At 40.7% G+C, this 13,203-nt stretch overlaps 1 protein-coding gene across 5 annotated transcripts in view; it reads right to left on the reverse strand.

The window, feature by feature from the left end:
* Positions 1-12,401, reverse strand: part of CRADD (CARD and death domain containing adaptor protein) — a 181,285-nt gene extending 168,884 nt beyond the window's left edge. The window contains exons 1-2 of one of the 5 annotated variants that reach the window (XM_084880381.1): positions 12,234-12,401; positions 10,614-10,917 (exon numbers count right to left, since the gene is read on the reverse strand). In XM_084880381.1, the coding sequence (XP_084736507.1) occupies positions 10,614-10,793 (180 nt within the window). In that variant the 5' untranslated portion in view covers positions 10,794-10,917; positions 12,234-12,401. Of the gene's footprint in view, positions 1-10,613; positions 10,918-11,408; positions 11,706-12,233 lie in introns of those variants that run through there. The other 4 variants (XM_084880377.1, XM_084880379.1, XM_084880378.1 and 1 more) reach the window with 4 other exon arrangements.
* Between the last annotated feature and the right edge of the window lie 802 nt (positions 12,402-13,203).

A 13,203-nucleotide genomic window follows, 5' to 3' on the forward strand; every position in this document is an offset into this window, starting at 1 on the left:
AAAAGCAGCTTCTTGCAATCTCTTTTTCCATATTGCTTAGAAACCTCATTTACACCTTTAGTAGTTAATCACAGTTAACTTTTTGCTAGTTAATAATTCATTACGTTAAATTTTTGTTGTTCAAATTATTGTGTGGCTTTTGCCTCTTGGATAGATCCTGGCTGGCGCATAAAGGAATAAAAGGGCCCAAACAAATATGAGAGGCCGGAAAAAGCACATTTGCCCATAGCACCATCAAACACCTACTTAAAATGAAAAGAAATGGAAAGAGATACATATTTAAAAGATTCAATAAACAGAAACTGCCCTATCAATCCCATTCAAAATCTTTATTTTGTCTAATCCCATTTCTTAGAAAACATTTCTTATCTTCTTTGGTGTTCTTTTTGTTGTTGTTGTTTTTTAATATCTCAACATTCTCCTTCCCTAAAGAGCTGTCATTTGCTAAGCTCTTTAAAAAAACACTCAATGGAAATGTTGGCTAACTGTGAGAACCAAGGCAAGAAAGGGTCAGAAAAGAAAGAAGCTATAGCTTGTCCAAGTGACTCTGAGCAGAATCAAGAGCTGGTATTAGGGATAGATAGGGTAGCCTAGTGATTAAAAGCAGGGACTAGCGAACCAGACTGTCCATGTTCATACCTCAGTTCTGCTACTACCGGAGTTATGCCACATTGGGCAACTTAGCTAATACTTTCATTTTTAAATGCAAATAATTATAATAGTTCTTACCTCAAAGACCTATCCTCAAATATGAGGATAAAGTGAGTTTATGTATGTAAAGCCTTTAGCTAGAACCCAATCCAAATTCTCTCTCTAATCTCTTCTTTACTTTAACATCCTCAATCCCCAATATCTCCTCATTTTGAAAAAGTTTAAGACCTATCTTGCTCTAAACTTTGCTCTCTTGTACTTTTCCTACCACCTCTGGCCTTCAACCTGGGCTTTGCTGCAGAACATTCTCCTTCCTTAAAGAGCTGTCATTTCTGTTCAGGCCTGCAAGTGTGGAACCTGTTCAATATAAAAAGTATGGGAGTGACAGAGTACAGCTGACACCTTTTAATCAGCTTTCAGCTCTTCCTTTTGGAACTGTTTCTTCCTCACTCCTAGAACTTTAGGAATTCTTTAAAGTTGTGGTCTATCCAATACACAGTGAAAATATCCCTATATTTGCTTATGTTATCAAGAAGTCTATGCTTGCCCTCACTGGTTTGGCTCAGTAAATAGAGTGTGGGCCTGTGGACTGAAGGGTCCCAGGTTCCATTCCAAACTGGGTTACAGTCTCCATCCCCAGTCGGGGGCATGCAGAAGGCAGCCAATCAAGATTCTCTTTCATCATTGATGTTTACATCTTTCTCTCCCTCTCCCTTCCTCCCATGAAATCAATAAAAATATATTTCTAAAAGAAAAAAAAGAAAAAGAAGTCTATGCTTGAACCAAAGAGCCCATATATATGCTAACAGACTGACTTACATCTGTAAACTGGGGGCTCTCAGATCCCTCCAGCTCGAGCCTTCTGCAGTTCTAACAACAGGACAAGTCCCAGCAGATGTGACCTGCTTGCTCTGGAATTCTCTGTAACAACTCCACCATTATCATTCAGCACCTTACGCACAGATGGTGGAACTGATAGATGTTATTAAAGCCTTCTATTTAGGTATAAAACCTCAAGCCCTCTGTTTGCCACTCACTACAGCTCAGCGATATTATTTTGGTAACAGCGTCACCAGCCTCTCTGCTATGGTGCTGAGCATAAATAGAACATGAACATGAACATTTCCAGGAATTGTCAACTTGGCACTTCTTATAAGGAGTTAAGATTTCTTTTATAACATTGACAAAATAAAGCCTAAGACTAAAACCTGCCCCAAACTTCTAGAGGTTATATTTCCTTTTCAATTAAAATTTACTGTTTGGAAAAAGTACAGTACTCTTTTTTTTCCTCTGGGGGCAAAAGTCCTCCAAAGAATCATATGCCGCTCAAACTAAAGAACAAGTATAAACACAGCTGCCTATTAAAATTAAGCAAAAGCAAACATTCCTGCAGCTAGCTATAACAACAGCCTGCAAGTCTGAACTGCACCCATAAAAAAAGAGAAAGCCACCTTGCTAAGTGTATGATTAAACTCTGAGGCCGCACCACCAGAAAAGCTGGTTATTGGAACTGCTGGCTGTTGATAGCAGGATTTAAGATCTGTAAAAGTGGGACCCAACTCGCAGTATCAGGAGAGCTGACACAATGTCTGTCTCCCATTCACAGCCAAGAAAATTTAGTCTTTTTTTACTCTCAAGGTATCAAGATGGGATACCTTGACCCCATATGGCCTCACAATAGACCTTTCCAGCCAAACACACACACACACACACACACACACACACACACACACACAGATAAGTAAGATTGGGGAGAGAGGTACCAACCAGGAATTAGTCTTCTGGCAATAGACAGGAAAGAGAAAGACAGAAAAGCCCATAGTGCTATGCATCTGGAGAGACTGGAATAGGAGAGGGCATGGGGCTGATAAATGTTGGGCTCTGGTGCAGCCACAAGTAATCAGAATTAGTAAGGAAAGAAAACTAATTTTGAGAATTTGTTTTTATAGGCTATGAATTATCAGACTTTGCCATGTAAGTGCCTGGATTCCACATTGTATGACCTTGAGCAAATGACTTAACATCTTTGTACCTCATCTTCTTTATCTATGCAATAAGGGTAACTGTCAGAATTACATAAGTTAATAAATGCTAAGGGCCTGGAACAGTGCCTGACACAGAGTAAGTATTTTACTGACATTATTTGAGGTTCTTTGTGGAACACAGAAAAGATTAAAATTCATTTTTAATTACAAACATATTATCTGACCAACCCACAGAGAGACTAAGCAGGTCCTAGTCTTCCCCGCTGGTTTTCCCTGCTGGCCATTTGTCTCTCATCCATCCTTGAGCCATCTTCAGCTCACTCTGTATCTGCTCTCAGATACGAATGCATTCTCCACTGGCAGTTTCTGTCTCCATTTGGACATAGCTTGGTCTACAGAGCAAAGAGTATTGTGGGTGGTTTTTAATTTCCAAACAATGCAAAAAAGTGACAATAATTCCCCAAATCCAAATTCACCAGCTAATTCAAATTCACCCTCTGATCAAATTCGTTCTATGTATGAATGTATTCCCCTAGAGTTCTAATGCATTTTAAGGTTGATGTCAGAGTGAAACCTATATGGGTTCTAAGATTCTGGAATATTCTTAAGCAACAATGTTCAAGATATTCAGAGAATTGGAAACATCTGTGATTATAGATTTAAGACAAAATTCTATATCCTTCTACATCTCCATTCCTACCACCCTTCCCCCTCCTCCCCCGCAAAACCAAGAACAGCTCTTCAAGTAAGTGTAAGCTGTGAGAGGCCCACACTTAGGGAGCAATAAGGAGAAAGAAGCCTTTCACTTAATCAGCTGGTCAGAAAAACAAGAAGCTCAAGCCTGGCTTTCCTTTAAAATAACCTATTAGGGCATTTGTGCATGTGCATGCGTATATTTGCATGTGAGAGTGTGCGTGTATCTTTAATACCACTGCCCATACCCCACCTCCACATATTTTGGCATGAACTGACATGGGTAAAGTCTGGGGATCAGTCGTTTTTTAAAAGTCAAAGTTGAAGCTAAATCAACCTCTTATGGTCAGGGAGGTAACTGATGTAGCCAAATGACCCATACAAGCCACAAGGGAGAGAAAAAAAGTCACAGTAATCATTTCTAAGAGAAAAGAACAATAAATCCACTTTTTTATGTGAGATGGATGCATCCCTGCTGGGGAGAGAACTGTCACATGGTTTGCTATTCCTAGAAAGAGCTGCAATTAGCTGCCAACAGATGCATTATTTCATCAGCCCCGTAAATACTCAATAAAATTCTTCCCTTATGTCAGCCTTGGAGGGGGAGGAGGGAAAGGGGACGGGGAATTTTTTGATGAAATGCAGTACTGAACTATCAAAAAAAATTTTTTAAATAATTAAAATTAGCATTAATTAAAATAAAATATTTTAGTAAAATCTTATTCCAAAATACTTCTAAAAGCCCTTGAAATTTTTCTTCTTAAAAGTAAAAACAAACCATTAACACAATTTTTTACAAAGCTAATTTCAACTATTAACATTACAGCATATACAATTCCATTTCAAACCCAGTGGGGAGCCAAGATTGCACAGCAGAAAAGGTCGTAAATCAAGAGTTGGGAGGCCTGAAATCCAGTGCTGGCATCAAATAAGTAGCTATGTGATTGTCGCTAAGTGTTGACTTTATCTCCTTAGAACACGGTTTTCTCAGAAAACTCACATGAACTGTAAGTCCCTCCCAGTCTAAAAGTCTGGAATACCAGGATATCTCTTCATCTTGCTGACTTTGTTATAATAGCAAATTAATGTGTTTATAATTTAGGCAGCCTAAAATTAAGTCATTCTGGCAATTCTACTAATAAATTTAACCAATTCCCAGCCACTATACATAAACTGAATGAGCAAAACAGTAAAAAAAAAAAAAAAAAAAAAAAAAGAAAACACAACACCTTGAATATGGCTGTCTCTTCTATCTGAGCTAGAGCTAGAGTCTTTCTGCCCCAACTATGCCATCTAGGCAGTGGTTCCTGCCCCAAACTCCAGTCTTTTTAAGTGAGAAAATAGATGAAAAGCAGCTTTGTGTTTTAGGCCATAGTTTCATACCATTATTATTTTCTTAATATTTTTCTTTAAGTTGAGTCATTTTAACTTAAATAAAAATAATGTGGGTTTCTTTAATATGTTTTATTGATTTGAGAGAGAAAAGAAGAGGAAGAGAAAGAAAAACATGGAGAGAGGGAAAGATAGAGAAACATGGATGTGAGAGAGAAATATAATAAGTTGCCTCCCATACACACTCTGACCAGGGAGCAAATACCCAATCTGGGTAAGTTCCCTAACCAGAAATCAAACCCAAGACTGTAGGGTGCATGGGCTGATACTCAACCAACTGAGCCAAAACAGCCAGGGCAAAGCAATGTGTTTTTTAAAAGGAACTTCATAAATAGAAAACAGTTTTACTTGCCACAAATGGAAGAAAAATGTAAAATAGGTATAAGGGGACAAAAAAAAGCAGCAAAACAATTAAATGGTGAGCTAAACACAGCTGTCCAAAGAAGGCTGTAAGCATGAGGACCTTTTTTTCTATTAAAAAGAAAGTTGGCAAGTATCAAGCGAGATGTTTCAGAAATACTTGTACCAAGCAGAGGCTTGCATCTGGCTTTCAATATTGAAAAAGAAAATGAATTTCTCACCAAGTGATTCAATCCCATTCCACTTATTATCAAAAATCATTTTTAAAGCTACCAAGACCATGGCTCTTCTCGCATCTTACATTTTGGGAAACACAGCAACAAATGGTTGCAGCTGCACTGATGCTGACATGTGCTGTGATTCATCTCCAGGAGAAGGTACTTATCCCAGATGGGCCCGGGCTCCAGCCACACTGTCACCTGGGGCTCCCACTATCTGAACTGCTCTTCCTCCCGTATCCACTCTGTGTCAGAATTTAGGTCTCTGCTGAACATCCCCTCATCTGAAAGGCTTTCTCAGACCACACCTAATGATATGCTAAGCGCTTCCTTACCACACACATACTGTTTTTCTTCACAGATTATCATCACCTGATGTACAGTCATATGCTGCTTAATGATGGGACACATTCTGAGAAATGGGTTGTGGTGATTTTGTCATTTCATGAACATCACAGAGTGCACTTACACAAACCTAGATGGCATAGCTTACTACACACGTAGGCTATACAGTACAGCCTATTTCTCCCAGGCTACAAACCTGTACAGCGTGTTATTGTACAAACAACATGAGATTTAATCAAGTACAAGAGAAAATGATGCAATCAAGAGATGTGGTAAACATGAGGTGCATGAACCTGCTGACAGCGTAACACAGCACACTATCGTACAGCACAATTTTTTTAATAAGTAGAAAGATTACATGCTAAAAGAATGAGAAAAAAATACAGTACGATAAATATATGTCAGTAACAGTTATTTATTATCAAGTGCTATGTACTGAACATAATGATATGTGCTATCCTTTTATAGAACAGGCAGCAGTAGGTTGACACCAGCATCACCACCAATACCCAAGTAATGTGTTGCTCTATGAATATGACAGTTATGACATCACTGGCAATAGGAATTTTTCAGCTCCTTCATAAGCTTATGAGACCACCATTGTAAATGCAATCAGCCATTGATCAAAAGGTTATGTGGCACACGACTGTATTATTTATTCATTTGCTTGGTCTCTGTCCCATTGGACTGTAGAGTATAGTGAGCTCATAAGAGTAGGGGCTTTGTTTATTATAATATCCCTAGCACCTAATGTCTGGCACATGATCAATATTCATTATTTGATGAACGAACAAACGAATCCCCTCAGTTGATCCGGACGTCCTTCATGTGTCTTTTTCACCTAGTACCTGGCACCTCACTGATGCTCAGAAGATATGATAATCATGCCGAGGATACACAGAGATCTGTAGATTCTGCTCTTACCACAAGAAGGGGTCTTGCTGTGAATGTTCACAAACCATGCCCTCTCTAGTAAACACAATGCTATGAAGTAAACTACTCAGACACAGAAATCCTTGGATAGACCACAAGCTAGATAAACTGATGACAACCCTGAACTTATGCAGAGTATGGTCAAGACATGGTATGACTGGAAATTCCATGCTAGAAATCTCTCTAATAAACCTATAATAATGCCTAAAATTTTTGCCATTATTGCTCAGTAACTTCAGATGCATCCAAGTATATATGTGAGAGCCAGAGTGCATCTCGAGACAGTGACCAGTGTAGCTCTCTATACATGATCAGGCAATGTCAGCTCCAGAGGGACAGGCTGAGCCCTGGATCTGATAAGTAGAAGAAAAACAGGTCAGCCCTGTATCTTATTCCAGTGATGGCAGCCAAGGATCTCGGGCACAGGGTCCATGGCAAGAACCAGCTCAAGCTTAGGCAAGGTTGAAGCAAATGTCACCCCAGGTCAGCCACTCCAGCAGGCTAAAGAACTGAGGCATCTGATGCTAACACAGGAGGCACAGAGCTGTGTTCCAAGATATTCTTGCCAATGGCTAAGAGAACATGAAGCAGGAATCTAGCTTAGAGAGGAGGAAAATAACTCCCAAGCCTAAAGGAAGACTGGGGTAAAGGCAGGGTTGCCAGGCTGACTATTACATGAGAATCATGACAGAAACCCAGTCCCACAGCCAGAATCAACACAATGGAACAGGAAGTCCTGGGGCCCAGAAGTCACGCCTACCATGGCTTAGGTTAAGTCCTACCAACAAGTGAGACTGGGGCTGCCCATAAACGTCCTTTGTAGATCCAGATTAGCTCGGGCACTGGAGAGAGGCTTCAGTGCAGACAGAGCCCATGAGTAGTGGGAAGGCAGACAGGCAGGCCCACGCTGCTTTACCCAAATTCAGCATTATACTCATCTCCTAAATGACCTGACAGGAGCCCGAGACGACTTCCAGCTGATCTAATGTCTACTGGGCAGTAAGGGATACACTGTCAAGTGTTCCTGCCACGATGCCAAGCTGGATTACGTCATTTTATTGCCAGAATTCTCTTTTAAAATATGAGTCCTTATAGGGTGAGAAAAACACAAAATCAATTTTCTATTAACATCCTAGAGTTTTATTAACAGAGTCAGGGAGACCAGTTGTCTAGGCATATTCTGAGAGAATCAAAGGTTTAATTCCAGAACATAAATAAAAAGAACTAAGTAGGATCAATCACCAAATAAGGCCTTTGAGGCAGCTCAAAATTTACAAGTGAAATACAAAAATTCATCTAACAAAGGGGAAACCAAGAATCTCTTAGAAGACCAGAACAAGAAAACTTTTTAATAAAATAAAATCAGCTCATTGTTGGAGAAAGACCTATTCTTTTCTATACAAATTAATTAATAATTACAACCAAAATTATTATAAAAGGATAGTGATGTATATACATACATATACAAGCACATTTTCCTGCAGCCTCGTTCTTCAGAATTCAAAATGCCTTTACAGAACTTTAAATGGACTATTTAAAAGCTTATTAAAATTACTCTATTACAACACTGAGGAAACACTGAGGTCCTGGGAAATAGGCCTGTGGGTTCATTCACATTTTTATAGGGACATTAAATTGAAGGCTCTTTAATTTTAATTTTTTTCTAAAACTTAAAAAAGATTTCAAAGTAATCCCAATTTAATTTTAGAATTAAAATACTGCCATCAAATTAATTCATTTAAACACAAAGCTAACAGCCTCAAAAAGAGGAGGTTGTTAACTAACAACTCCTTTTAAATAATATCATTTCCTCCATCCCTTACATATACATATAAAATTATGGCATAGTGAATTTTCTATAATGTATGTAGATTTTTAAACTGACTATAAAATGGAAACCTACAAAGTGGAAAAGAAAATTATAGACTCCAAACTCAGGTCCCTCAGGGAGTAGGGGTTGAGGATAAGGTAGGATTGGGGAGGAGCAGCCAGAAGTCCTCAGAGGCAATGGTAGTATCTTTTTGTAACAGTGATGGGGATAAAGATGTTCACTGCACCATTATTCTTCATGCCTTATTTATATTTTGTAATCCTACGTAAAATGTTGAAAAATTAACAGTAACTATTTAGAATGTAAGTTTATGTAATTGTCACTGTAGGCAATACATAGAGGCAAATGTAAATCAAACTCTCTTCAGAATGTTTTTTCAATAATAGTGTGAGTCAACAAGAGTATTTAATTTGTGCAGTAGCCAACCTATCATCGCATTTGACCACTTCCACATAATTAACTAACATTATTTTTCTAAACTTCAACACAAATACACTAGATTTTTCCCACTCTACACTGTTTCGTTCTGTTTAATTAAAACACATACACACATACACACACACACACACACACACACACACACACTGTTTTTCCCTCAACTTCTCTGTTACTTTCACCATTTGTTTTTTTAAAAAATCTTAATTTTTTTCTTGTTCTCTGAATGAATCTGAAGAAATGACAATGACTATTAAAAATATACAGCAGTACTATTTACATCACCCCAAACGATTATAAAATTAAAGTAAATATTTTGGTTGGAAGAGACCTTCAGTTTGCCTGTTTTGCTGTTTTCAACTGTGTGTTGCCAAAAGGAACCTCTAAGTCAAATACCAGGAAAAGACACTGGATACCCTAATATTTTTTAACTTCTCCCAATTCTACATTGTTTTTATTCTGCTTTCAATGCAGTGGTAGAAATGTCTTAGATACTTTAATTAGGCTTTGTACCTGAAGTATTTAATTTGTATAAAGTCAATCCAACCTGAGAATTCCTGTGGTCTTTAAAGGCCAGCTATTTTCAAAGAGCATAAAATATACATTTGCCTGTCATTTGGTTATGCAAAGAAATAAAAAAAAAATTTTTTTATACTGGAATTTTACTAGGCCTTCCCCAGTTAACTGTTATTTCATGGTGATCAGATATTCAGACATATGTCATTTAATAAAAATAGAAAAATTAATCGTATTGACATTTAGTGGTCTGGAAAAATCATTCAAAATATGAGGCCCATAAGGCAAAAACAATAAAAGTGGTCTTTTATTACTCATGTTTGCTTTTTAGCCAGATATACTGCTATTTTAAAAATAATAATAACAAAGGCTAGGGACCACTGACTTGGAGAAATTCTGGCTATTACTGCTATCGAAAACTCCAGAGAATGTTGATTTCCTAAATTAAAAATTTACAAGTCAACTTTTTAATTTTTTTTTTTTTTGGCAGTTCAGTTCTCTGCACCTCAATTTTTGTAAAAAGCATAAATCACGGGAGCTGTTAAGAGAAACAAGTATTTCATATCACATCTTCTTCCTGCTACAAGCCAGGTTAATGGCACTAGGGCTATTTCTATTTTCCACATCTCCCAACTTCTTTTAAAAAACAAAAGGAGACCCTGCACTACTACCCTTACAAGTTAAATACTCTGGGTGCCTGAACAAAACTAAAAAGGATGACTTTACGTCAATAACCTTTAGAAACAGATTAAGCCAGCCTTCCAAACAATCCCCTCTGGCCATGTAGGGCCGACCAGGGAACAGGTGCAGGGCATGCCTTCCTAGAGGCTGCCTCCTCCTTCAGGAATCTGACCTTTCCAGCAGGCAGGGCTGGCACCTCCTGAAGCAACTCTCAGGAGGTCTAACGCTGCTCTCCCACCTGCACCTTCCAAATGGCTCCTGTCGCCAAAGGCCGAGATATGACCTGGCTCTCAGATGAGAACAAGTCTCCCAAGTGACTTGCCAACTTTCCCTGGAAGCATTTCTAAGTATATTCTCTGAGATCCCTCTTCATCCTCTCCATCATGGTTCATTCTTCCTTCCTGCCCAGAACTTCCTTCATCTCATCCTTGCAATGCTACGGCTTCAGTCCAAACGCCTTACCCACTTTCTGGAACTGCTGATCCCCTCCTAGCCTGAAACCTCAACTTCAAATCCAAAGGCCATAGTCCAACAATTTGGGAGCCGGTTTGAAGTAATCTTGTCGATGCCTACCTGCATGCAGCTCAGGTATGGCTTCTTCTCTCGCCTTCTCCAGCTTCTCCCTGACCCAGGGAAACTCCTGCAGGGAATCGAGGAATGCATCAAATGCTTTAGGACCTCTGGAAGGTAGGATGTCCAGCAGCAGCATTGTTTTCCGGAGGCCTGTGGTCTGAGCTTTGATTTCTTGAACATGGTTTTCCGTCAAGACCCCTTCCTGGTAAAGATACTGAAGAACCAGTCCCTCCACCAGCACCTCTGCACCCAGCTCCAGGCGAAGGGAGCGAAGCACTTGCTTGTCTCTGGCCTCCATTTCTCCCTGGGAAGAGACAAAACACAAGTTCAGATGACAGGAATGATGCGCCCTGAAAGCTACCGCCCTGCAATATGAGCTCCTTAAGGACATGGACATCCTTTGAACCCTAGCAGAGTGCCAGGCCACGGTGTTTAACACAGGGCTGTGTTAATTAATTAATTTCAAGTGTTTCTGAAAATAATTAGCAACACTGAACATGAACCACTTGTCCTGTTCTTGCCTCCCACACAAGGGGGTCAATTCCTCCATCTATTAACAGATTTTGGGGGAAAGTGGGTCAGAGACCCTGCTTAAAAAGCAACTTTTATTCGAGTATTACAGAGCGACGTTTCAGTAACATCATTGAGAAGAAACAGTGGGGAGGTTTTCAGCATTGCCTTCGGCAGCGTTGCCCCACCTCAGCAGACACTGCCTGTGGGCATTGGCAGAGCCTGATCAGCCATGGGCGTGGGGACCAGACACCGGCAGGTGCCATACCTTGAAGGATCTCTTACCCTAGGGCCGTGGTGGGCAAACTGCAGCTCACGAGCCACTTGCGGCTCTTTGGCCCCTTGAGTGTGGCTCTTCCACAAAACACCACGGCCTGGGCGAGACTATTTTGAAGAAGTGGCGTTAGAATAAGTTTAAGTTTAAAAACTTGGCTCTCAAAAGACATTTCAATCGTTGCACTGTTGATATCTGTCTCTGTTGACGAATGAGTTTGCCGACCACTGGGCTAGGAGAAAAGGGCTTATCCACCATCACCTTCAAGAGTAAACATGTAAGGGTTTGTGTCCAGTCTACTGTAAAACTTATATGGAGTCAGAGATGCCATCCCTTCCCTCAAAGAATTCGAAATCGCCATCGCGACACGGCCATGACCACACGGGCAGGGGGCATTCAATGGGATTTCTTTTTCTGAAAAAGAAAAACGTCTACACGCCCGGCCTGGTGGCAGCCACGCAGGGTTCAAAGGCACATGGCCGGACCCTGCAGAGAGCTGGGGGGAGAGGGGGGGAGAGCGGGGGCACCCGCAGGAGTGAACTCTGCGACCCGGCAGGTGAGGGGCGTGCGCTTCTGCCACCGCCGGCGGAGCGACTTCTAATCCTGTCTCAGCCGCTGACGCCTGTGGTGTCACGAAAAGGGGGGGCGACGAGAGGTTTTTTCGGGGCGACCTGAGCCGCTAAAAAGAGAGGACTTGGGATGACCTGGGCACCCCCATCGCCGCCCTAACTGGCCTGGCTCGGGTCGCCGCGGGGCGGGGAGGCCCCCGGCCGCAGGCGCGGTGCGCGGGCCCCAGAGGAAAGAGGGGTACGGGCTCCTGGTTTCCTGTTACTTACGTCTGCGGACACGTATCTTAAAAAAATAAAATAAATAAAACTGCAACCGGAATCCAGACTGTCAGGGGACCTGTACCACAAGCACCATCTTTATTGAAGGCAAAAACCGGGGCCGGGAAGCGCCGCCGCCATCTTTGTTGAGGGCAAACACAGGAAGTGCTGCGGCCATCTTTATTGCGGGCTAAAGTGCCCGGCTGAAGCCTAGTCCGCCATGTTTGCTGTGGGTAAATAACAGCCGCTTACTTAGAGGGGTTATCTGAGAACAAAATAACTGAGTAACTGCGTTTATAACACAGTAACTACACTTCGGTCTTGCGCACAATTGAAGTAATAGGTCTCATAAATCTTTTTTTTGTTTTAATATCAGCGAGGCTCTCCAAGACCAAGACCACTCTATTTAAAATTTCAACACCCATCTCCTGCACTCCCACCCCCTTTACTAACTTTAGTTTGATCTGTAGCACTCAAACATCTTACTGAAACTTATACTTAATCATTTATTTATCATCTGTTTCATTCCAGATAAGATGCAAGGTCATTTCTTTATATCACAGGGTTCCTGCCCCTAGTAAAGCATTTACAAGTCAATCAGGACACATTGCACTAAGCAGCTTGCTACACTAGACAGAAAAGGATCTGTCTGGGCAATCTGGGGACATTCACAATAATGGAAAAGGCTGGAGAAGGCCTAGCATCCAAGCATAACTTGCTAAATAACACTGACAAATGGGCTCATGGCCACAATCAGGAAGATAGAAACAGGAAACTACTACCCTAATCATTCCAGTCTTTTAATACTGATAGAGTAAGTGACCCCTGCAGAAAAACCAAGGTCTCCACAGCTGTATTTGCCAGCAGCATCAAAACAGAACCTTTACATCTTAGTTTTGATGTATGCAATTCGCATCCAAAACATTAGCAAGTAAAGGTGTCTGGGACATGCAGTTTGAGTTTTCCAGCTTCTGAAGCA

This window comes from Pipistrellus hanaki (assembly GCF_964339955.1).
Source record: "Pipistrellus hanaki genome assembly, chromosome: 3".
Taxonomy (NCBI): Eukaryota; Metazoa; Chordata; class Mammalia; order Chiroptera; family Vespertilionidae; genus Pipistrellus; species Pipistrellus hanaki.